Source organism: Danio rerio, chromosome 1, assembly GCF_049306965.1.
Source record: "Danio rerio strain Tuebingen ecotype United States chromosome 1, GRCz12tu, whole genome shotgun sequence".
Lineage (NCBI taxonomy): Eukaryota > Metazoa > Chordata > Actinopteri > Cypriniformes > Danionidae > Danio > Danio rerio.
In genome coordinates, this window is record NC_133176.1 from 29,547,646 (window position 1) to 29,574,637 (window position 26,992).

A 26,992-nucleotide genomic window follows, 5' to 3' on the forward strand; every position below is an offset into this window, starting at 1 on the left:
GAAAGTGCTGCTTGCCAGCTGATACAATAATGGAAGGGAATCGCGATGAAGCTAAAAAATGTTTAAATATTGCAGTTAAAGCCATCGAAGACGGTAATAAAAACAAGGCTTTGAAATTTCTATACAAAGCAGAAAAACTGTATCCAACAGAGAAAGCAAAAGGTAAGGTATTTTCAATCGTCACACAAGCTAAGTTAGCTGATGATCTGACATAAACAGCATAGAACATAAATGTATACATTATCAACAGACTGTCTTTATCGATTAAGTTGTGTCAAATTTCCTCAACTCGCCGGTAATTCATATGTTAGCAGAGGGTCAGGACAACACACACGCATTTCGTTGTGTTGTATATATATTATTTTTTTCGATGCTTGACCATGGTAAATTGGTATGGCATGGTAAACTACGCTCAAAATTTGTAAGGCAATGACAGCATGAAAGTAATAAAGGCTTCAGTAACTGACATGAAATACAATTAAAAATGAAAACACAATTTGTGTATTAATAATTATTATTAATTAAAATAAAGCATATAAATTATTATTTATTAAAATAGAGCAAACCAATTCAGTGCATTGATCATTTTGTTTTGGTGTGTATGGTGCAAACGTTTGATGCTAGTTTTGGTTGACCTCTGAGTATAGAGTGTACTTTTGGTTGTTAGTGTTAATTTGATTAAAGAATGAATAATTCAATGCTGAATGATATTGGATAAAAAATTTCCAATAAGACATTGCTCTAATTTATTTATCTGCTGTACAAATTATATTAAGTATATTTCCTCCAAATGAAATGACTAGCTCTATTCAGAAAGAATGTAGAATTTTAGATAGTTTGGGATGATTGTTTTTGTAGAGGAGTGCATCTGCATAAAATATTATATATTTCACATCCTCTAAATGATTTAATTCACAATCTTTATATAAATTATTGTTCTTTTGGAATCTTTTTTTTTTCTTTTCATTTTTAAATCTATTTTGAGGTTCTGTTTCCTAATACTCTAGCACTCAATTTATTTGTGAATGTTATGGTAAGAGACTGGCTTGGTTTCAGTTTCTTTTATTATTTGAAGCATGAGAGTGTTTAGAGGTCAAGGTGATGTCAGTACTGAACATCTCGAACAGCCTTTGCAATTCAAGGCCAAGGTGCTTGGTAGTCAGCTTTGCATTTAATTAAAGAATTACTAAAGTATTATGCCCCAGAGCAATTTTTGTGTCTAATTTATATGTTTTGTGGCAAGTAGCTCATGGTTCAGTCCTAAAGATTTTTTCTTCGTCCGTGGGGTTTAATGGCAACACCCCCCAGGTTACTACTCAAATTCCATAACTTTTCCAAGATTTTCAGGCAAATATTCATGACCTAATGTTTCATGTAATGTCTGTTTATACATAGTAAATAATAGGATAAATGAATGTTTAAATGTATCACAGCAGTGTATATAATATGGGACAATCTATATAGTTTATATTTATTTGTATCTCTAAAATAAATTTAGATAATGCTTATACACTGTTAGATACAATAATGTGAATGTATTTGATTGGCCAAGGACATTTGTACACAAACTATTAGAATAATGATTGAAAATTACATAAAATAAATGACAGAACTAAATGACAGGTATAACTACAATACTTTTATTTGACAAAACGGCAAATAAAACATGACTGATAAAACATTATGACATTAAAATTTAAAACTTAATCTAATGATAAATATAAGCAACTTATTTCTGAATAAATAAGCATTTTACATGTGACAAAACAGAAAGTATTATGAATACTCAATTTTAAGCTATTTTAGTTTTCTAAAAGGATTTAACAATTTAATAATGGCGAATCAATATGTTCACTGCCGTTTCCTGATATTATTATGACTAACAAATTTCACTTTACATCAATAATTTTTTTTTGAGCAAAGGTAAAAACCTGTCTTTTGTAAAAACTAGACTACTGAGTATTCAAGAGCTCCGCTAGATGGCGCTACTCACTCGTGAAAAGCTGTCTGCATTAACACGCATGGTAAGCATATTTGAAAACTGGTGCTTTTACATTACTTTGTAAAGCAGAAAAACAGAATCTGCCTTGTGTCCTCTTTAATAGCTGTTTAAAGCGTGATTGGTTTCACTTTCTCTAGATTTATTTATTCTCTCAGATTTATGTATTTTACTTGCTCTATTTGCGAGTGTCTATAGTCTACTTAAACTTAATTATAATGTGTGCGTAATTATTGAAATGATTCTGACATCCTTTCAGAAATGGACAAACATAGGGCTGGACGATATGGCAAAATAAATTAGCCTGATATTTTTCATATCAGTCGATATCAATAGTTATTACGATAAATGTCAATATTTATATCTATCAATTTTAAAGGCTTTTCAGCATGCCAACTTCTTTGTGCAGCTGATTTAACACATTTTGTAAAAGGTTTTAGCTGTCTGACAATATATATATATAAAAAAGACATTAGCCTACAAGTTAATGTAGAACAAAGTTAAACAGGTTTGGAATAAGTAAAAGGTGAGTTAATGGTGACAGAATTTTCAGTTTTGGAGGATCCTTTTAATGGTGAGTATGGTAACTTTAGAGTGTAGTGATAATTGGATTTATTAAATATTAAAATCAATATTTAGGTATTGATATTAAAATTAATATTTTATCCTCACTCGGGGCACCAAATAATGTAGAAATAACAGATAAATAACTGCTTTTAAATGGGGCATCAGACAGCTTTCCTATGTCAAAATAACAATAAAATATTATTAATTAAATTATACAAATGAGGAGTGTAATATCTGGCCAAATCTGAAGGATAATGAGATCGTTTGACTTGTAGAACCTTTTTCTGTATTATCAACCCAAGGAAAACACAATTGTAATAAATGTGTATTTATTAACAAAATGGTAATCAAGGGTAACTACAACTACTAAATGTACAATGAGTGAAGTGCATAGGTAAGTGATGAGGGTGATTAAGTTAGGGTAAGGTAAACTTTATTCTACAATAACAAAGAATTGAGGAAGGCTTTTTTTTTAATAATGAATTTCAGTTATAAACATCTAATTAATTAGAATATTTTATACTGAAACACACTATGCCAAGGTCTAATTTAGAGGGTTGGAAAGTGGAGTATTTACATTTCTGCCTTTGATGGCTGTGGCTCGAAAAAGCTGGATCTTCTTGCAAACCTTGAAGCATGAAACTAACAGACTTGGCTCTCTTGAGCTTTGAGAAGAAGAAATCTGTAGTTTCTGGAACACGCAGACTGGAGATTTCTGTAGTTGGTGGTTCGATGTCGGGGACATGCCGACGTCTTTATCCTTGAGCATAGAAATCTGTATATTGTGGAACAAGCAGAAATTGGAGATCTCTGGAAGTGGTGGTTCGATGTCGGGGACACGCCGACGTCTTTTTCTTGTAGGTAGAGTTCTTGAAAATCTGGGACATGCAGATTTCTGGAGGTGGTGGTCTTGAAGCTATGGTTTCAGATGGCTTGGAAAAAGTACTGTGAATCCAATTACTAAATCCCACGCAGCAAAAGTTCTGATACCACTCTTTGTTACTACCACTCTTGCTCTGAACTGAACCACACTTCTGAACAGAACCCCTCTTCTAAACAGAACCACCCAAATTTAACCTCTCTTTAGGACAGAAGCCCCTCTACCACCATGAACCACCTTTTGGCCACTCTTTGACCACTATTTGACCACACTTTCTCTTTCTTTAAAAGAATGTCCGTTAATACTTTCTCTGGAATGCGGGATTAAACGGATATCACCTTTCAAATCCAACATTGTGATTGGATGATCCTGTGAGTTAGTCACTGGGAGGTGTCATCCCTAATGTGACCTGCATTTGGATAGTCATAGTCCACCTAGTTAACTATTATAATATTTAAGGGTCTTAAATATTTTCCTATGCATATTTCACTTTCCAAACCACATCTAATTTACCCAAGGCATTATTTACATTATATAGAGTCTAAACATCACTATGTAATGTTGGTCTTTACCCAAGCATTCATATATAAACCTTAATAAGCAAAGTTTCATACAGAGTAGTATTTAAAGCAGTGCATATTAAATATATACATGATCATTTGAATATACAGGTATATGAAGTGAAATATTTCATTTGTGAAATGTTAGTTTTCTGATCCATGTGTCTCCCTGTGTCTTGAGACGATGTCAAAAGTTGATTGGATTAAGAAGCAAGTTCTGGGCTCTTAACACCTTTGTCTTTTAGATAAACAAAAGACAGATGGTCAGTGTCTCAATTTCCACTTTCAGATGAGCTTAAGAAAAGGGTCGGAGTTTAGTGTTAACTCTGCAGCATTTGATTATATTGGAAATGAATTTCCACAAGTTAATTCCTTAAGTTCCTGGCTTTACCACTGATCATTACAAGAGTGAAATATTCCTTGGAAATATTTTATTTAGGGATGCTAACGATTTTTTGATGATTGATTGATTGTCAATAACACTTTAATTGATAGACATTATTGATGACTGAAGGATGGACATTTAAAGGTTAAGTTATGCTTTTTGCTGTGAGATGCGTCCACGACTTTATGCATTACATAATCAATAATTAAAATATACATTTAAAATACATGAACATATAGAATATTGACATATACAGTATAAGGGCTGATTATTTTACTGTTGATGAGGGACAATTACAGATTTCAAAGAAAATATCTTAATATTAAAAAAGAAACATAAGCTTGACAAAAAAATTCTATCAATGTCAGAACAAATGTCCAATAAATAAAGCAGCCTGCAGTTTAGTGCAAGCATCAAGTGTTCATCGAGATTGTGTGGTCTGTTAGCCTATAGTGTCTAATTATCGTTATCGAAATATTATTAATTATTATCATTGCCTTTTGGACTTATATGTGCTCGGAATGACGGAATTACTTTTTAACAAGATGTTAACCTTACATGTGCTGATAAAGAATAAAGATGAGAGGTTTGTACTGACTGTATATGTTTTGTATTGTTTATGAACCCCCAAAAGAAGGACTAAATGTATGTTTTGGGTATATTATGGAAATTTCAAATAAATTGTCTATTGATTAGTAAAAGTCTAAGTCCTGTAAGGTTTACTTCGAAAAAGATTTCATTCTTTGCAAAGAATAGATCCGACAGTCATACAGGAACACAGATTGCTACAGAGTGCGACAAACAGGCTAACTAGACACTAGAGCTGCACAATTAATCGAAAAAAGATCGCAATCTCGATTCGACCCCCTAGACGATCTTAACCCAGCATTTCTGAGATTCTGTCAATCATATTTTCAAGATCAGGAGAGAAGAAAAGGCGACTGCATGAGTCTTTTCATTGCTTTACACACGTTGCTCAGTGACATGCACACCTCCAAATTATGTTAATAGAGTCACATGCTCAATTTATAAGGTATAATTCACCCAAAAATGTCATTTTTGTCTATACATAATGATGTATTCGCAGCCGGGAAATCACACGTGACGTGAGCTGCTGACTGTGCGGGTGATAGACACGCGCGTGTCTACTAGTGAACAGAACTCGCAAATGCTGAACTCACGTGAGTAACGGGTAATAAAGTTGTAAATAATATTCAGTTTGTGGCACAGAGTGGTCGTTTAAGAGCAGCGCGCAAAGTATGAACAGCACTTAGCCGTGAAAATAAAACCGAAAGCCTGCACATATTTTAAATAATCATATCGCATTTTAGAGCTATGACTGTGACAAGCATTTGAAATGTTTTTTCTTTCATGGCGAACAAACACAGAGTTGTGCATGAAAATAAATGTTTACAGTGTCAGTATAACTACTCAAGTTTTTTGTTATCTTAGAAACAAGATATATTACTTACACATTGTATATATATTATTTACATAATGCTTACAGCATATTATAACAGCTCGTCACCCAGTGACAAGCACAGTGATTCAGCAAAATTAACGTTAAAGTGAGCGGCGTTCATCTGACAGCTCCATTTGCGATAGCACCCTCCCAATAAATATTGGATAAGAAGAAGTGACCAAGCATCCAGCCCGAAATATACAATCTCAATGAAGCTCCTAGTGATTTTAGTAGAGAGAAGTTAAAGGTCTACAAGTCTTTGGATGCCAACAATGTTGTTCTTTGAGGTCATGTGCAATAAATATTGCTCCATGATGACCAGATTCAAGAGCTAAACTCCGAGATTCCGCCTAGCCAAAGACAAGGAAACAAGACGATGCTAACGTTATACAAGGCCTGGGTAATTAATCACCAACACGCAAAACGACTGCATTCTGACAGTGAACTTCACCTGTACGGCAGGGTATGTGAACCTACACATAAAGGTAAAGTTGGCACATTCAGACTTTCTCCTTAATAATATAATTTCATAAAAATATTATTTTGCAAACTCTAAACAGCGAAATCATATTAGCAACAGCCAATGACTATCAAAGTACAACATTGTTCACAGTCAAAACAGTGTTAATGTTGTTTTCAAGTCACACTTGCAGGTTTTTTCAGACCGAATATTCAAAGTGCCGTGGTAAACAATATAGGAAGTTTGTCACAAGTTGTCACTGAATGAATGTGTGAATATGAAAGTAAGTTTACCTTAATGAACGTACCTTTTACGTTTCATTCTTAGCATTCAGTGTCAGCAGTTTAATTAACCACATGTAACTGTTTTTGCTGAAATCATTTCTGCAATCAAAAACGAGTGATGTATATGATTCAGCATAGCGTGAACTTACCTGATATGACATGAGAACTGCAGAGTCCAGCATTTCTATTTAGCTCCTTACTGCATTCAGCTCCCATTTAGCCAAAGACGTCTGCAGTCGGTATTAAAGCAGTGTGTGGTGTATGGTAAAAGTTAAGTTTTCCATTTTTGGACTCGAATTCTGCATCCTACCGCCAAACACGACATCTTTCCCATTGCAGCCTGTCTGTTTTTTGCAACCGGGGACCCATGTGACGTCATGTGTGACGTAGGTTGGTAATTGGTCTATATAATGTTGACTTTACCAGTGAATCAAATGGTCTAATAATGTTCTCAATGACAGATTGCAAGTATAGGCCTATATCTCAAACATAATTCAACATCAGAATTATTATTAGTAGAATAGAACTATTTATAGATACCACTAGACTTACACATAATATTAATGTTGTTTTACCATATGTTTGAGAAAAAACAATAATCTCATATTAAGCTTTATTTTTATTTTTTTTAAATTGCTATTCTAATTTTAGCCAGAATCATGCAGCTCTACTAGACACTAGGTTTAATCTTCTTTCCTCTGCTTCAAGGCCCCCTTCGTCACAGATAACACCCAGCTCTCTATAGCATTCCTCCTCTGAGGATCAAGATATGGCTCCCAGGATTTACACTTATTGAATGCATGTTTTAAAGTGGATGACCACCTTCAGAATGACCTTTTCTTGTAATATGTTTTTGTACCATATTTTCTTAGAAAGCCATATGTTTCTTAATCTGTGGTGTTTCTAGTAAGAAAGAGAAGTTTTTGTATAACTCAATATTTTAGTAATCATAAAAATGATTTTTTTTTTTTTACCACTGGTATTTATTTTTTGTAACTGGTAACATTTGAAAGGTTTTAAGGATCTATACTTGTTCATAATTGTTTTAAATAAGCTATTATTTTATTAGTAAGCCATTTTACATTATCATTGATCTGTAGCTATAATAAAATATTTTTAAATTGAATAATTAAGATTTATACATAAGTATTTATGTATATAAACTAAAGCATTTGTTTAGTAAGAAGTGCTTCTCATATGATATGTGAACTCCAAGCAAGAATGACGTCAACTGCAACTTTTCCAACTTTTCACCAAAAGGGTACCACTGGTACCATATTGCAGTAGAGACACAACTCTGATAAAGGTGACCCGTATAATACAGTTCCACTCAGTGGAAACGAGGCATATGAGAGTATCTCAGATCATACAATGGGAAGACGACCTGCATTTTTTTTTTTTTTTTTTTTGTTAAACCCCTAGTGTTTTTCTAAATTAGATAATAGGATCATTTAATTTGCCAGATAATTTTACTTTTTTTTTTACATTTTGCTTGTTTGGCTTTATTGGCAGTATTGTTGGAAGCTTTGCTGAACAATGGAAATTCGACAGGAAACAGTACTGCATACTGTGGGAAGTCATCAAATGGATCAAAGCCTGGATCACAAACCCAACATGAGGCACCAAAGCAAGACTCAGCAGCTGCAGATTTAACAAAAGGATTTACCAAAGAGCAAGCTGAAGGGGTACAAAGGCAAGTATTCTTGTGTATTCATTAATAGGTCCATAACCCAGAAAGTGTCGTAGTCCCTATTGCATTCCTTTAGTCAGCGCTTCTCAGCCAGGATTCAAGAGCCCAAAAGATTGATTGATCAATTGACTCGTTGTCAGATTTATTCAAGAATTGAATAATTTTCGGAACTTAAGCACACCTAAAATAGAACATTCCAAATTTGCTTGCAAGATATAGCATCTCTATACATTAAAATCGTGTGTGTGGGTGTGTGTTGGTGTGTGTGTGCGTGCGTGCGTGCGTGCGTGTGTGTGGGTGTGTGTTTTTTTTTTTAATATGCAGTTTATTTTTCAAAAATGCTAGGGTCCCATACCTCTATGTTTTCCAGCAAAATAGTGTGATTATCGCCAGCTGTTAGTTCACCATGTCCTGCATCCCAGTGCATGTTTGCATTTTTTATGTGGATTTAGATTTCTTTAAAAACTAACATTTAATAACTATTCCCATGGACTTGGCCTAAATGCATCAGCTATCTGTGTTGTGATTGGCTGATTAGATATTTGCTTGAGTGGATTATATAAAAAGCTTCAAAACTGTCAAGGTCACTGTTGTAATAAAAGGATGTTTTAGATAAATGATATTAGCTCTGTAAAAATTTAATTTTGCTTTTGTTGTCATTGTTGTTGACTGTAGGATAAAGAAATGTAAGAACTACTATGAGGTACTGGGCATCAGAAAAGATGCCAGTGATGATGAACTAAAAAAAGCCTACAGACAGCTGGCTTTGAAATTCCACCCTGACAAAAACCACGCACCAGGAGCAACAGATGCCTTTAAAAGTAATGCCATCTCTAAAGCACTTATTTTATTCCAGGACTATTTTAAATCGTTGATTAAAATAAAATATAAAACAACAATTGCTATTTGTTTTTGTCTTTCTCCAGAAATTGGAAATGCTTATTCAGTGCTCAGTAACCCAGAAAAGAAGAGGCAGTATGACTTAAGTGGAGGAGAGGAGCCCAGCACCCCAAATTACAGCTCTCATGAAGGATTCGATTTTCACAGAGGCTTTGAATCCGATATTACACCTGAAGATCTCTTTAACATGTTCTTTGGAGGCAGCTTTCCATCATGTAAGCCAATTTGCAACTCATTTATTATTGCTAGACACTTATATTTACCCCAAAGTAGTTGAATAATCTAAACAACATTCACTTTATGCATTTCAATATGAGGGGCTTTATAAGGGATTAAAGGTGCAATATACAGCATTGATTCAACAAGTTAAACTGTTCTCTGATATCAACACTGTAGATATGTGGATTAAGTAAATTCAAAATATCTCCAGAAATGGCCCAGAACCAGAAGGTCCTTATAGACTATATTTGGAATGATAGTGAATATTATTTAAATTTCTGCTTTGATGCAGCTCAAAGTGCCTGCTCTCTCTCTCTCTTTCTCTCTCTCTCAAATTTATATCGAAATACCAGAAAAGGGTTTAAAACTCATATCACCGTTGTTGATTTTTTTTTACGACGATATATATTGATATCAAATTATTGTCCAGCCCTAGTTGTGGATAAAATCTATGCTACAATTTATTATTATTTATGATTAAACTCTGCAAGCAGACTAACAGAGATGTTGTTTATATAAGCTATAATATCAATGAAAGCACAGTCAGGAATTAATGTCAACCACTGCATAAAGAAAGTGTATTTAAAAGTTAGAGTGTATTAACTGTACTTTCACTTCACTTTCACAAAAATGACAGTAAAATTTATTGCACACTGAATCTGAGGTTTTCACATTAAAAAAATAATTTTACCTCACATTGTGTCAATCATATTGACACACTGTCTCCAAAACTTTGCCATAAAAAAAAATAAAAAATTTCAATTTGTCACATCCGAAAAATCGATTTAAGAGGCGTTTTGACAGTTTAGAGCCACTGTACAAGCGAAAGGCAAAATACAAAAAGCCATAATTTGAGCCACAGATAACTTTGACAAACACTGTGCACAAAATAAAGACAGAACGTGGCAGATATGTATACTATTTATTGACTGGCGCAGATCTCAACTCTAGCTTTTTAAGGTGAATGTGAATGTGAGTGTGTGTGTGTGAGTGTGAGTGTATGTGTCCATACATTTTACATAAGCCTACTGCTCATGATCTGCTTTAGTCTGGTATGTCAACATGGCTGCCATCTGTTATAATGTCAATAGGTGCTGCCAGTCTCTGTTCAGGGTTTGTAAATGTGTGAAGCATCACATACAATGTATGAAAATTCCACTGATTTCATGAAATAAACCTTGCATTTGGGGATAATCCCTAATAATTTCTACAATGGAGAAGATAGGAGAAGAAAGAATCAGAGTACATACTGCTTGAACTGACTCTGAAATGTTTTGCGTTTTTTCAGAATGGATTAATTAATGTGCATTGGACTCAGTGTGCAAGGTTTGTGTACCTGACAATTTTTTCAGATATGAATATGAAAAAAACATACAAAAATCAGACTTCAGTGTGCAAAAAATTCAGACTTTATTGTGCAAAGACCTTAAAAGCTGAATGTGTTTGTTGAAACATATACAGCAAATTTCACAATAAACACAAATTAACAACAGAATAAAAAAAAAAACCTTACGCCTCTGTTGGAGCTGAATATATTTATAATCCGCATATCCTACATTTTGTGACTTGACGTGCATGTGAACAGGTGGCTTCTGCTGCGGCTGTTTGTTTTAGAAAATATGGGAGGAAATGATTTTTGTTATAATCTCACTAGGAAATGTTCCAATCAAACACTGCCTTTTCACATCACTGTGAGAACTGATTTGAGTGTTTTTTCCACAGCTTTGAGCACTAAAATAGTCAAAAAATGTTTAAACTATTTAAGTGCAGAGGGACATTCGCAAAGTCAGCCCCTGTTGGTTGTCTTGGATGTGAGTCCCAATGGGTGGTTGCATTAACTCCATTCTATCTTGTCTAAAAATTATAGGCATTGCATTTTTTTTTTTGTTAAGTAATATGTAATTAAGTGATCAATGATTTCATCTGTCTCTTCAAAATGTTGTCTCTGTTAAAATAAAATTTCAGCGAATCGACTTAAGAAGATCATTTCACCAACAGAGATCAGTGTGCCAAAATGTTCTGAAGAGTGATTTTCTGCCTCTCTGTGATCGTACTAGGGTGCACTAAGTTTTCTTATTGACCTCAGACTTTTGGAGGCCAAACGTTTAATTGCACATGTAGACACCTAGACAAAGGTCTGGATAAGAAGTTTAGAAGCAGCATTTAGGAAGGACTCTAGTCAGAGTTAAGTTAGGACTTGTTTGACAAATATTTATGACTTGACTTTGACTTGAGTTAAATGGCTTAAAATTTGTTTTATTGGTGTTTATATGTTCAGAATAATTGTTCACTTTTGTAGATTGTTTTATTTAGTTAGGTTTTTAGTTCAGACAAGCTAAGTGGCAAACTTAAGTTTCTCTTTGATCCTGGTATGCACAGGTGCCCTTACACAGAGTTACAGCTTCAGAAGATACAACTGCCAAAATGATTTGTTTGGTATATGAAGGGAATATCCAGGTAAACATTTGCTTGTGTGTGTAAAACATTTTTGCCAGACTAATTTTTTACGATTGGGCAATATGAAGCAAAATTGTATTTAAAGTAGTGCTGTCAAAATGTGCGTTAACGCATGCAATTAATTTGAAATAATTAACACGTTAATAAAATTAACGAAGTTATTAGTTTTTTTTCCTGTTGTGGCCGTGGTGTGTTTAACATGCAAAGAAATATGGATAAGACCAAGAAAGCACTTTTTTAGGGCAAGTTTTAGTATAAAATAATTAATGTCGCATTACCAGGCATTCCAGCGTTTCCTCCAGAGTTTCATGTAATTTCAGGTGTTTCATTTTAAACATTCGACTTCTGTTTTAATGGAATTTGATACCGCATGACGAACAGAAAGAAAAACCTCCGCATTTTGGGACTCAGTGGTCCTTTAAGGTAATCAAAAATCCCTGTTTTTACATGGTAGACTCTTAATAAGAGTATTATCTTAATCATATTAAAAGCGGAGTATTGGTGTCAAGTAAATGAAGTGCCAGATAAAGTCGCAAGCTGTCAAAGTCAGCGCATTCCTCAGCCCTTCAGTATGCGCCCTCCAATGTTTCATTAAGTTTGACGTGTTTCCCGCTTTAACGCAACTTTTGTAAAGTGTCTGCTTCACGTTGTTTTGTCAGAATCCTTGTGAAATACAGTCATACTTTAGCACGCTTCATTCATTCATTTTCTTGGCGGCTTAGTCCCTTTATTAATCCGGGGTCGCCACAGCAGAATGAACCGCCAACTCATCCAGCACGTTTTTACGCAGCGGATGCCCTTCCAGCTGCAACCCAACTGTGGGACACATCCACACGCACACTCATACACTACGGACAATTTAGCGATGAGTTATGAGTAATCCACCTGACAGATTTTTTCTGTCCCGCTCCCACAAAAATATATATTTTCTCCTGCTTCTGCCCGCAAAACATACAAATAGTTTTATTTTCAATGTTTCTTCCAGCTACTGTTATTCGCTTCACTTGCACAAATGGAACATGGAAATACAGTCACAGAATCATTAGAAATAGAAAGGCTAATAATTCAGGCTAATTGCACTAGTGTAAATAGCTGCTAGCCTGCTACCATATTTTCTTACCCTGTTGGCTGAGCATTTGAAAATAAATAAACTTAAAATATTATAATTATTATCATTTAGTTTTTTTTTTCCTGTTGTATACCATTAAAATAAATGTCTCATTAGTTCAAATAATAAATAACATTGACCTTAAAATGGTTTTGAATTATTTTGACTTAAGCTGTGAGTATATAATAGCATATCTTCGCGAGATGGGCAGGGCTTCTGTCTGCCCGGTGACTCTAGCTTTGTTGCTAAATGGCTAACATGGATTTTATTGAGAAAATAACTGTTTATGTGCTTTGTAAAGGTTAAAAACAGCGTTGATTCATTTGGAATAGTGTCTGAGTCCACTAGACGCTTTCAGAGGTGCATCCAACTCTGGGAGCTCATAAACTCCTCCAGAAAGAGAGCTTGTAAACTCCTCCAGAGCCGAGCCCAGTTTGATGAACTTTTGTCGATTTAGGCAGGTTTTCCCCCAGAACACCTACAACAGGTGCTACGTCATAAGCATGCCCCATACAAGAGCAAGCTCCTTATTGGTTAACGTAGTGCGAACTGTGCGTTAAGCGCGTCAAATGCACAAAAGGATCAATTCGCGCCATGCCATAAATTTGATCAATATTTTTATTGTAATTGTTTTAGACAAATTAATTTCTCAAGACAAATAATTTTCCTCTTAGCACTCATTAGAAAATAATTGCTTATTATAAATTATAATCTATAGAAGCTGTTTCATTAGTTTAGGTTTATGCTAAGTGCTCATGCTTACTTCAAACCCACATGCTAAACTATGTTATGGCTGGTGCATTTTGGTACATTTCTCTGTTTTGTAGTGTGCCTAAGTTGTGAAAGCAAAAAAAAGACATTGGTTTCCCAGCAAAAATATGTCAGATGTTTTTGGTTCTAAATGCAAAGACTTTTTATCCTAAGGCAGCCATCTACCTTTGCCAGAAATTGCCAGAAATTTTAAACTGACTAAACACTTACATATATTTCTTGTACAAGTTTAAAGGGCACCTATTATGAAAATCAGCTTTTGTAAGCTGTATGGACAAAACTGTGTGTAGGTATAGTGTGTCCACTGGCATATTGAAGGGATAGAAAAACAATAGCTCTTTTTTTTTTTTTATTTCTTGATGTTTAAATAGGATCTAAATCAAGACGTTGGAGTGCGATTTTGTTAATTATTATTATTTTTTCCTCGCCCACTGAATTGATCGACAGCCGAGTATGAACATGTCACCATAGTAACACGTATAATCATATCTACAAGAAAGGAGGAGCGCAAAACAACCATGATTTCACACATGCATGTTTGTAATAAAGACAGTAAAATTGCTGTAATTTATTACCACAGCTGCATGTGAAATAACTGTTGGGAAAGTTCTTCCTGTAGTATGGGAGATTGGTTCATTCTTGTCTGTGACTGTGCTGCTAATGCCTGAGTCGCAGCAGAAGAAGGACACACACATGGGAATTGTGGGCGGGGAGAACCACCTCATTTGCATTAAAGGCAAAGGCAAAAAAAAACAGCCTCAGTGTCCTAACAGCTCAAATTTCTAATATACAAAAGGTAATACATAATCTGATGGTTATTTTGAGCTGAACCTTTAGATACACATTCTGTAGACACAAAAGACTTATCTTAAATTTTGAAAAAAAATAAAATGGGTGCCATTTAAAGTAAAATAAAATGCATATTTATTACTATACCACAAATGCACACACACACACTTGTATTCATGGTTTACAGGGACTCTTCTTAAGCGTAATATATTTTAAACAGTAAAAATTACTTCTAATATGGCCCTATCCTAGAAGCCGTGTGGCAGATTTTAAATTGTAGAATGGGGAGAAATCTTTCTTCTGTTGAAAATAAAATAAGATATTTTAATTAAAGCTGGCCACTTATATCTATTGACTTCCCTATTATTTATATTACTTGTTTTTCCCACATTCTAAATCAGTGGTTACAGGTTTTCAGCTTTATTCAAATTATCTTCTTTTGTGTTGAACTGAAGAAAGAAACTTGAGTAAATTGGAGCAGTTTTTCATTTTGGGTGAATTATCTCTTCATTAAAAAACATCAGTTTAAATAGTTTGCTTTATTCATAAATAAACTGGATAGTGTGGATATTAGTTCACCAAATCTCTGTATTCTGGCTTAATCTCTGACTGTGAAGAACAAGTTCAAGTGTTCAATCTTTTAACAAATATCATTTGTGGTAAATGTCATGCAAGATGCAGCTATTTAAAAAAGTGTTGTTTTTTTTTGTTTTTTTTACACTGGATTTGTGTTATAGCTGTATCAGATGTCAGGTCATGTTAACCAAAGTTTTTCAGTAAATGTTGTCATTTTGTCATCACTTTGACAAATTTGCGCTCACAATAGTTTTGTAAACGTCTTCTAGTGATAAAAAAGCATTGTAGATAAAAAAATAATAAAACAGCACACAAGATCATTAATGTGCATGCTGCATTTAACTGCCAACATCTCTTTAGTGAGATTCTAACAATGTTTTTATCTTAAATATCGGAAGGCAGGGAGACAAAAGTATGTAATTACAACAGCGATGTAGTAAATGATACTTAAAGTTGAAATGAAAATGAACTTTTTTAGATGTATATTATTGTAATTACATCTGAGCTGTATGTGGCGACCTTTATATAGAAATCTTTATTTCTATTTCTTTATCTTTATTTCTATAGCACTTGTTACAGTGGAGATTGTGGTATTTAAAATCAGAATGTGTAATTCACATAGCTTCAGTGACATCTTTAAGGAATGTGGATGGTAGCAAATTTAATTCTTTTAAAGAGGTTGCCCTACTGACCTTAATAACATTGAAAACCTAAAGATTAGAGCTGTTTCATAAGACTGGTGTTTGGCCACCCAAAGGAAATAGTTTTACCCTTGCATCTTTGCAAATTTCCCTAAAGTCATTGACCTTATCCAAAGTTTTAACAAATATGCATACCAACAGCTCTCTGTCTGGTACAGTCATAAAAATCTGTAGTAACTCACTCAAATCAGTGAAGGTGATAGTTGACTATTGCCAGGCCTCTTTGCAGTGCCTGAAATATTTACTATTAAAATAAATAAATAAATAAATAAATAAAAACAAATGTACATGTGAAGGAGTAGTCTGTCACATTATTTATTGACGTATAAAACTAAAGACTTTCAGGAAAAAAAATGTGATGGAAGAAGAAAAGATTCAAAGATTTTGTGTATCACAAAGATATCAAAATGAACAGTCAAACAATTACCATTTTAGAAATAATTTTGCATTATTACTTGCATATGGAAAGTGTTTAAACAATGTAAAAAAATAAACAATTTGTTATTAATATGATATCAATTTTAATAAACATTAAAGAATGTTAAACAATACAAAACAAATATTAAATGTTGTTTGGCTGATTAAGGATAAAACTGATGAACATGGAAAACGTTTTTTCTTTCTCTTCTTTCACTTCTTCATTTTAATAGTCTGATTAAGTGTTTAGATAAGAAATATGTGAATTCTTTTTTTTTTTTCAGCTAATTCACATGAATTCACCAATGGCCGAACATACAGTCATCATACAGAAGAAACCAGAGGAGAAAGAGTGGAAGAGAGGGGAGATGTATGAACATTTTTTTCTGTCTTGTATATTTATACAACAGTTCCATTGCATAGATTATCTGAACAACATTTCCAAGAGTGTGGATATTAGTCTATATTAGTATGCTTGTCTGCATTCACTGTATCCAAGGCTGCTTGTTCAGATATGAATAGAGCCTGTTACAAAGAGTGGGCGTGACTCCATAAAGTCATTTATCATACTGTTGATGAAATAGAAAACCTGCTGGTTGCTGGAATGCTTTGAAGGTTGGTCGCTTGACATTGTGTAGCTGTCACTATGAAGTCCTTGAATTATCAAAACCATGCTACCAATAAATTAGCAGAGAATAATTAGATTCAAACGGCATCCTAAATGCATTATAAAAATAATAAAAAATGGAATAATGGTTAATCTGAGCCTTTAAACAAACTCTACATGCTACATGTTCAAAAGCTCCTTGATTTTGGTGTGTCCAGTTAAACAGGTCTTTCTTTCCTCCCTGATCATCTGCAGCTTCAGCAGTGATAACTTCACCAGAGAAAAGAAAAAATGCATTTCTGCTTGGTGGACCAGCATCTCCACTCAGGGGAACATTCAATGAAGAAAAGAGGGCAGTGGGCATACTCCTCTGTGGGACAAATTTCAAGACACTCCATCTTAGAGTATGAGACAACTCGTTAGGAACAACACTATTTCTGGACCTGTCCACCCAGCCTACCAGCAACTGCTGGTCTGTGCATGAAGGCCATAATTTTCTTTAAACAAAGTTCTGCTAGCTTTTTTAATGCGTGTGACCCATACCTCTCTGATGACTTATTAGGCCACTGCCTTTTTTTTTAAATGCTAGACAATCAAGCAGTGCCAGATTAACAGCCTGTTTCTGTAGGAAGTTTCATTTGCTTGTCTTTTGAATTGTACCTGAAAATACACCTGAGTTCCGAGGCAAGGATCTGTGGATTATTAGAGCTCTATCCAAAGCAGACCACTGTTCTGAGGGAGCTAAGATGATTGTGCTTTTGAATGGGCACCGTTCAGATAGAAACACCACAGGCCTAAAGGCATTTCATTCATTTATTTTCCTTCGGCTTAGTCTATCATTTATCAAGGGTCGAAGCCACAGCGAAGTGAATCATAAACTACTCAGGCATATGTTTTACCCAGCAGATGCCCTTCTAGCCACGGCCCAGTACTGGGAAACACCCATACATTCTCACATTTAAACAAACACTTACTATGGCCAATTTATTTCATCCAATCCACCTATAAGGTGTGTCTCACTCAGAAAACCAACATGAAAATGCAAACTCCACACAGAAATCCCAACTGGCCCAGCCGGGACTCTTTTTGCTGTGAGCTGAAAGTGCTAACCCTAAAGGCATTTAAAAGGAAAATGTCGCACTCACCATAATACTGCAGGGCAGTGGCAGCCAATGACCTCAACTGTATGCTGCAGATGGCTTGTAGATGGAAGAAATCATTCAAAACAGGCAAAAGGAAGTAAAGAAAGAAGATTTAAAAATAATAGCTTCAGGCTAATGAATTAGCCAGACCATCCTACACTTCATGCTTTTGGTCAATACTGTGATTTAATCAGGCTTCAGCATTTTAGAGATGAGTAGTTTCAAGATAACATAGTGTCTGCACAATGTTGAGAGACCAACTCCGAAAGAAAATTTACCATATAAAGCAAAAGCAAAGCAAAAGTAACAGTAACCAATTATTATAGTAATAAGAGTCAAACACTACTATCTACCTCTTTATAGAACTATTGAAGTTGTGAGATTCAGAAAAAATACTGCACAATAATGAATTGTGAAAGTACTGTTTTTATTGTATTTGATGTTGCCACTTGTCTGTTTTTGTTATGCTAGCCAAAATTGTTCCAAACAAAACACATCCAAATGAAAATAGTGGGGTGCTCAGTTCTGGAATGTTTATGTAACAGTAAAGTGATTAATTGGTAATGATCAATCGAGACCCATGTCTTTTGAACTAATTGTTTGAATTGGTGTTATTAGAATGACTCAATGAGAAACGTTAACCTACAGAAAGCTCCTAAAATCCCATCTATCAATGCAATGTCTGTCTGAAAATCACAAACAAAGACAAAAAGACTGGCTCAGTTTTCAGCGCTGTTGGCCTATTGTAATTAAACTCTAAATACAGACCAGGGAACCTCAAGTCATTCTAATACCTGGATAAATAGAATCCTGGGTTGTCTTTTATACTGAATTTACTCTTTAAATGACAAAACTAAATGTAACATTGTCTTTTTTTACTTAAGTTAACATAATTTCTGTCACCATTTGACGTTCTTGTATATGTACTCACATGGTACTCAATAGCAAGTGGATTAGCTTAGCAGTACGGAAGACAAGTATAAACCTTGTGTTTCAAGATTTATAGATTAAACCTTGTGTTTTCAAGATTAACAATTCATCTAAAATGTCCATTTTGAATGTTTCTTTCTATTAGTTTTGCTTGGAAGTAACACACAGATCATTACTAATGCTGCTTCTGTTTTTTAGGGTGGGTTTTCCATGTTTATTCAGCTGATGCCAATCGTTGTGCTGGTCTTGGTCTCAATCCTCAGCCAGCTGCTGGTTTCCACACCACCTTACAGCTTATACTCCAGACCGTATGTCATTATGCCTTGTAATTCATCCCTTCCTTACAATACCATATAGAGTATTGTTTTTTTTTTGTCCTAGTTTTTTGTCGTGTAGCCAGGGATGAGAAGTAACATGCAACTGTGTTAATTATTGTGTGATAATTACATCAGAAAACAAAGTATTCATTTCAATTACATATTTACAAAAAAGGGGAATATTATCAGGATTATGTATTGTCGATGATGGCTGCTAAATTGTTGTTTATTATGTAGGTTTGTACCTAACTCAATACACAATATCCTGGTAAAACATGATATTTTATGTGCTAAACTGTTTGGCAGCATGGTGGGGGGGCTGGAACTGCTAAAAGTGGCAAGTTATCAGTGCAACAAATGCAAACACATTTACAGTGTAAGAGTCCCCTCATGGATTTTGTCCTTATAACAACCTAAAATACGGTTATTTTGGTTCATACAGATACAGTAAGAGTAAGAATCATTTAAAACCAAATAAAATGTGCCTTTGTACAGCAAAGAAAAACAAAATGCTTTTCAGCCACTTGCAGCTTGTTAAAAAATAATTATTGGTGAAACAAATCATATCAAGTGTTAAATGAATTAAGACATTGAAATATGAATGTGTTCAAATCAAATGTAGTCTGCTGCTTGGTCATCATGTAGATGAAAAAAAATCATCAATGCAATGTATGTCTGAAAATCACATTGCTATTTGATCATATGAGACATGATTTTGTACTCTGACTCTAAATACAGTCCAGGGGCCTCGTGTACGAAGACTTGCGTTGAAATCATACTAAAACATTGCGTACGCATAAAGCTGTAAATGTGCGTACGCAGAAAAAAATTCAGATGTATGAAACACTGCGTACGCCGAATCCCACGCATATCCTTTTGTACATCCGAATGAACGTGAAACTGAGCGCAACATGCACAAGCGCAAAAACCCTCCCTGCCTCCGCCCCTGTATGAATATGCTAATGACTCTACTTTGGCAAAACTAAACAAAAAAGCAATGGCAAAAGCAAGCAAAAAGAGAAACTTTGAACAGAATGTGAATTGAAGGTGCTGACCGGAGACAAACGGTGTTATTTGCAAGTCTGTCCTTCGGAATTAACAACAAAAGAAAAAAATAGAGTGGCTGATGCGGTTAACACAGTTGGGTCTGAACATCGCACTGTGTGGATTTAAAAAAGAAATAGTGTGATTTATAGGTGTAAAAGGTTATTGGACCCTTAACAGTCTCAGTGGTGCAGCTCGTAAAACGCATGGCAACATGTTTTGACACGTTCGAGCATGAACTCGGTTCGAATCCAGCGGCTGATGAACTTACTCTTTATTTTCCCTGCTACATATCAGATTTTGCCTATATACTCTTTATCATGAGAAAGACAAGTAGGAATCATTAATAAGTCTGTGCATCAAATTTAATTTGCACATTTATTGAATGGAAATGTTTCTGATTCACGCATGCCAGTTCATCCTCAGATGGTGCCTTTATAGCAATGCGTGTGCAGTAGATTGCTCCGATTACATTGGGAAAACTGGCGATCGCTACAAATTGCGCTTTAATGTTTGGATGGTCAACTGTATGGTACGGAAAACTTTTATACTAGACATGCGGATGAACCCGTTTCATACAGCTGAGAAGACACTTTGTAGAGTGCAATTTAACACAACTGCCTCTAGGAGTTGCCAATGGAAATAAAACAGACACGCAAAAAAATGTGCGTACGCCAGCCATAAAGCTGGCGTGGAGCTGTGCACATTCCCACGTTCAGTTCATCGTTAGTAAACCCAAACGTGAGCGATTCCGAGCGTGAAACCTGGCGTACGCAAAGTTTTTGTGCGTACGCAGCGTTGATACATGAGGCCCCAGGTCTTTTCAGGGCAACTCAAGGAGCACATAAGCCTTAATGCTAATAAAAACACTTATTTGGTTTTGTGTTTTTGAATTCTGAATCATGGTAGATCCTTTACCTTGGAGAATGTTTTGCCATTTCTTCTCTCTGTACCTTGCTGTAAACTCAGAAGGTAAAACTGAGAGACTCTCTGCTATCTTCAAAAAGAATTGTTTATTAAAGGGCCATGAAACCCCCTCGTTTCAGCAGGGTGTTTTCACACCTCTTCTTTGGAAAAAGTCAGAAAAGTGGGGGTGTCCAGCTCTGTTTAGGGGGGAGTGTCGGAGGAACTAAAGTGGGATGGTGAGGGAGTGTCTATTTGGGCACGCGCGAGTTTCAGTCAAAATACACAGGAGAAAGGGATGGTGTTTAACCTACATGGACATCTGTAACGTTAGTCGAATTATTTGCCAAATTATTAAATGTTGGACTTTAACTGCAGTTTGGCTCTTTCATTCAGGGAATTCATTCATGCCCCTCGCGACAAACAAGATATTTGATTCGAGGAACTGCTGTAAGCGTGTATTTTTCATGCAATGTTTGATACCACACGGCGAATGACAGAAAAAAAACTCTGCATTTCCCGGAAACTTAGATGCACTCGGCAGGTAGCGTCCGAAAGCCGCGTGTGTTATTCCGGTCACAAAATGCGGTGCTAACATGTTTGCACTCAATGCAATAGTTAACTTATTTGATACGAACAAACTGAATATACAAAGAGCACTGGTCGCTCACTTACCAAATCTGTAGAGACAGGACAATCACCAGCAACTAGAGCCGCGTCTTTATGAAGAGAATACTACATCCGGAATCCGGATTTCAGCGTTTGCAGATGAGAACAGCTCTCAGGTAAACAATAATCCCCCTTAGACACGTAAATTATTGTTGTCGAGCGTCGCGTACACTGTAATCCACACGTGATCCAGATGAGCTCTCACAGAGAGAAAATGAAAACGAAACTTAATGGCAGCAAACTGTAAAAGCAACACTTCACGCTTGTTTTGCCAACACAACGTGGCGTCTCTGTGGTATAAAGACGGTGACACTAATGAATATTAATGAAGTTGCACAATAGAGCGCGCTGATTGGTTTGAACCAAGCCTTACTCATGCATTAATGCATCACACTGTAAGACGTAATAAGACACACTCTGGCACAGACGCCCAGTCTGCACGCTGTAATACACGCTATTATGTCATGACCGTGACGCAGCTTCAAAAATTCGTTTCAAACCGGAAGTACGAATTTGCTTGAAATAAAGCAAAAACAACCAATTTACACTTTTTAGTGAAATATAGTTGTCCTAATAGTGTTTTTAGCAGTGTGGGACACATATACGACTGTCAACAGCTCAAAAAATGTGTTTTGGTGTTTCGTGACCCTTTAAGAACTTGCCTGTGCACTGCAGGCAGTGTTTCTTTCTATTTTATAACCATTCAGTAGGCAGTTCTTAAGGGTGTTGACATTACACAGCCTCAGCACTGAACCCTTAACCAATCTGTAAATTGCAATAAAGGAAACAACCCTTGTGATGAGCTTCTAGCAATGATAGTCCCTTCAGATAATAATACTAGATCATTCAAACAACAACTGGTTGTGAGAACTTGTGACAAGTGATATTCTAACACTCACTGGAAGCTGTATTGATTCTAATCAGTCCATTCATGTTTTTCTTAAATGCCCAATGCAGTATAGTTCATAGATGCATGTTATCAACAGATGTAGATCTTGACCAAATTCAAACATTTATAACAACCAAGCAGCAAAGATTAAATTGATATTTCTACAACCTCATGAATACACATCATCTTTAAGGCTGATTAAGAACTGGCTCTATTTTGACGATCCAGACGCGAAGTCCAAAGTGCAGGGCGCAAAAGCATTAAGGGCGTGTCCGAATTCACTTTTTTTTTTTTTTTAACGGCGGAAAAATCCGCTCTGCGCAGTGGCGCATGATCTAACAGGATTGAGCTTATTCTCTAAATGAGTTATATGTGTGTTTTAAGAATAAACCAATCAGAGTCTTATTTTCCATTCCCTTTAAGAGTCAGTTGCGTTGCGCCATAGCGCATTTGCTATTTACATAACAGACTTTGTAAGAGAGGAAACTAAGCGCTTCACTTGCAAGAAAACTGTTAAACAGACCATCTGCAGTGCGAGAATGAGCCTCCTCATTCTTTACTTTCACTTCCACTCTCGTGGATAAGAAAACGTGTTGTACGCACAGACATCCATTAGCCTATACATAATTAATTTTGTTTGCTAAGTGCAAAGATTTTTTCAAAACTATTTCTAAATTCAGAGTTATTTGCAAATACACTTGCTATGTCTCATATGGTCTAAAACTTGACAGGTGGGTAAATCTAAAATTGTTTTTAATAAAATATAAATATGCATATAATAAATAATACTACTACTAATAATAACAACATTATACAAAAGCAAATTGTCATGAATAAACTGAAAAAGCCCCCCGAGATGAAGAAGGCATGAAAGTATGGTTTTTCATATTTATGTAGGCTAGAAAATAATAATTTTTGTAATATTTGAATCCTTTTATTCTTGTTTTATTTTTGTAAAATACTTGCGTGTTGCTGTACATCCTGTGTGTATTAAGCTATGTTTAAGCAAGACGCTCAACTAACGTGCTCTGCACTGGACTTCAGACCTGCTCTCAGCTGGTCTGTTGTGCATTCTATTTTAGTTCCTCAAAATAGCAACGCGCCAGCAATGCGCCAATAGTTAACGAAAACTAACGAAAAAATGAAAACTAAAATGTAAAATAATTGTCGTTAACTGAAATAAAAATAAAAACTAACTGAAAACTGTATTGTGTACAAACAAAACTTACTGAAACTAACTAGAATTATAGCAAAAACGGTTCTCCTCGAGTCATCTTCTCTGTTGCTCCCGCGACAAAAACAAGTGGACATGACAGCAGCACGGTGACAGCATTAAATACAGAGACCTAAAACTATTACTTTAACACATTTGTGCCCAATAATGGGTTTTATTTCTGTAGCGCGATCGCGGTGAACCAATAATACTGCGCATGCGTGATTCTTTGAACCAAAGCCTGCTGTATGACTGAACTGAACTTAGAACAACTGCAGCGCAGGTAAACCGAGGGCTTAAATGAGAAGATCTGGTGAAAAACGTAAGTTTATTTCATAACAGACAATCGTAATGAAATTTAAATAAGTGAAGCATAATTCAGTTGGGTTTACAGTTTGTTAAACTTTACTCTAAGACATTTTTCAGATCATGATGATGTTTTAACTGACTGAAATTACTATTGCTGACTACATAATGTTGAGTCCTAACATCTGCGTTAGAAATCTGAATTGCCCATCACCAGGCCCGGATTAATAGTTCAGAGGCCCCTGGGCACAATGTCTTGTAGGCCCCCTATAGCCGCACCCCATTGTTTAATTAAAAATAATATTGATATAATATTTGTTAAATAAAATTATTCTATAATTTATTGACCACATTTTTTAAATAAATGATATACAGTACATATATTTCTAGTCTACAGAGATTTAACTTATTTTTAAAGCATTTAAAGCACACTTTGAAAAAAATACTAATACAACTAAGAGAAGTTAATGGATTTTAATATACTTGTTCAAGTTCACTGAAGCAGTACTAAAATTTATATTTAAGGGTATTTTTAATGTATAACTTCTACAAACGTATAATGCATATGATTTGGATAACACCTCTCCAATCCAGTTCTAGGATTCTGAGTCCCCCATAATACACACACTTATTAATTTTTCCTACTTGTCTTCCTCGTAATGGAGAATATGTGCATTATGTGTCCATAATGCCCATTGGTTAATCCGGCCCTGCCCATCACTACGTCTAAACTCACAAGCAGCCTTGCACACATATTGTATTTAGGGCTGCTTTCTTGTGAGCTGTTGTATTTGAATTTGAGGATGGGTAGATGATAGTGTTCATGTATCCTCTGAAAACATGTTTCAAAAAAATGTATGACTGCGTTTTTAACAATACAATATTTATCCTGTTGATGTTGAATCTTGTACCTAACAAATATCTTCATTTAGAAAAAAAAAACTGAAACTAATACTGAAACTAATAAACACTAAAGACATTTAAAATATAGAAACTAATAAAAACTAGGAAATCTGCCTCTAAAACTAATAAAAACTAACTGAATTTGAAAACAAAAAGTCAGAACGAAATAGAAACTAAAACTAATGAAAAATCCAAAACTATTATAACCTTGCAATGCGCCTTAATGCATCTCCTTTTTTAGACAAGAACGCCTATGCATTGAGTGCAACATGAGCGGAAATGCATTTGCTATTTAAACAGCGTGGTGCAAAATGTCAAAATGACTCTTGTACTGGCCAAGTATATATTCTCTTAATCATAAGCATATTAATCTTGGTCATTAACAACCACTATTCTAGGTGGTAGAACTCTACTCTTCTCACTGTTGTGGGGTGTGGAGACTGTTGTCTATGTGCTTGTATTGTCCATATGTGAGAAAATCAAAGTATTTGAAGTTTCTCACAAAAAGTAATGGTTGTAATCTTTTCTCCTTTGCATCCAGCTCCACAGGACAAACCGTTAAGAGACAAACAGAGAATCTGCATGTGGACTATTTTGTCACCACAGATTTCAAATCCGAATATAAGGGCTCAGCTTTGCTAAAGATTGAGAAGAGCGTGGAGGAGGATTACGTTTCCAATGTGCGCAACAACTGCTGGAAGGAGAGGCAGACAAGTATGTGCAGTTATTCATAATTACCATTTTATTGCTCCATTAGGGGTTAGTTCATCTGTATTAATGCAAATGTAATATTTTGAACATCATGTCACCCCCTTCAGAAACAGACCTGCTGTATGCTGCAAAGGTCTACAGAGATGAAAGACTACAGCGAAAGGCTGAGCTCATGACCATGGAGAACTGCAAAGAGCTGGACCGATTAAATGACCTGTTCCGTGGAGGATAAACCACAAATTGAGACTAATGGACCCTTAAGACAATAGGACATCTTATGTATAAATGTATTATGTGTTGTTTATTTTTTGAACATCTTTATGTTAAAAGTCAATCATCTTTTGTTGCAATATGCATTGCTTCTTAGTAACAGTGAATCGTAAAAAGTTCCATCACTCCATTTCTATAATTTATATCTCTTTAATTGACTTAAACTGTGAAACTCTACATGTAGATGTTTTACACTTTCTTTAAACCAATTCTATTTTCTTCAGAGTTTAACTTAAGTAATTACTCCATGTCAGTGCTCTCTTGAAAGGTTTTTAGCAATTCTAATAATTTTTTTTTTTAAATCTGAAACAGATCAGATCAAATATACATTTTTAAGTGGAGGACTACTCTGTTTTTTTCTAGAATATGATTAATAACTTCACCAATCATTTTTGTCCATCCATTGAAGTTTCACGAGTCAGAATATTTAATATGAATCAAGTGTATCAGGCCAAATAAGGCAATGAAACACTTGTTTAAAAATAGAGCTCTCCAAAATAGTGTAAATGGCAGCCCTATAGTGAATGCTTGATGTATGAGATCAAATCAGCTGTGGATAAATTTTATGGCTTTTTTTTTTTTTTTTTTTTTGATGTTATAATTTTTGGTTTTGAAGGCTTTCTGTGGATGTACAGAAATAATGACAGAATATTAAGAAATAAGTCTATTATGTTCTGCAGATGATATTACATGATGGGGAGTAAATGAATACATGCTTTAATTTCTGGCTAAAGAATGTTAAAAGAATAAACTGATATTTGATATTTCTGGACACAAGTACTTCTCAAATGTGTTCTAATATGTTATTTTAATTAAGTGGTACTTTAAAATTGTTCTTAACCATACAATGCATTTGGGTAAAA

General features: G+C 35.0%; 1 protein-coding gene across 2 annotated transcripts; it reads left to right on the plus strand.

Annotated features, from left to right (window-relative positions):
• Window positions 1–26,901, plus strand: dnajb14 (DnaJ heat shock protein family (Hsp40) member B14). 2 transcript variants are annotated; one of them, NM_001077787.1, is given in 8 exon segments: window positions 4–162; window positions 8,110–8,290; window positions 8,963–9,108; window positions 9,214–9,402; window positions 16,510–16,595; window positions 19,103–19,212; window positions 25,690–25,862; window positions 25,967–26,901. In NM_001077787.1, coding segments are annotated over 8 exon segments (1,143 nt in total). In that variant the 5' UTR covers window positions 4–29; the 3' UTR covers window positions 26,092–26,901.
• The last annotated feature ends 91 nt before the right edge of the window (window positions 26,902–26,992 follow it).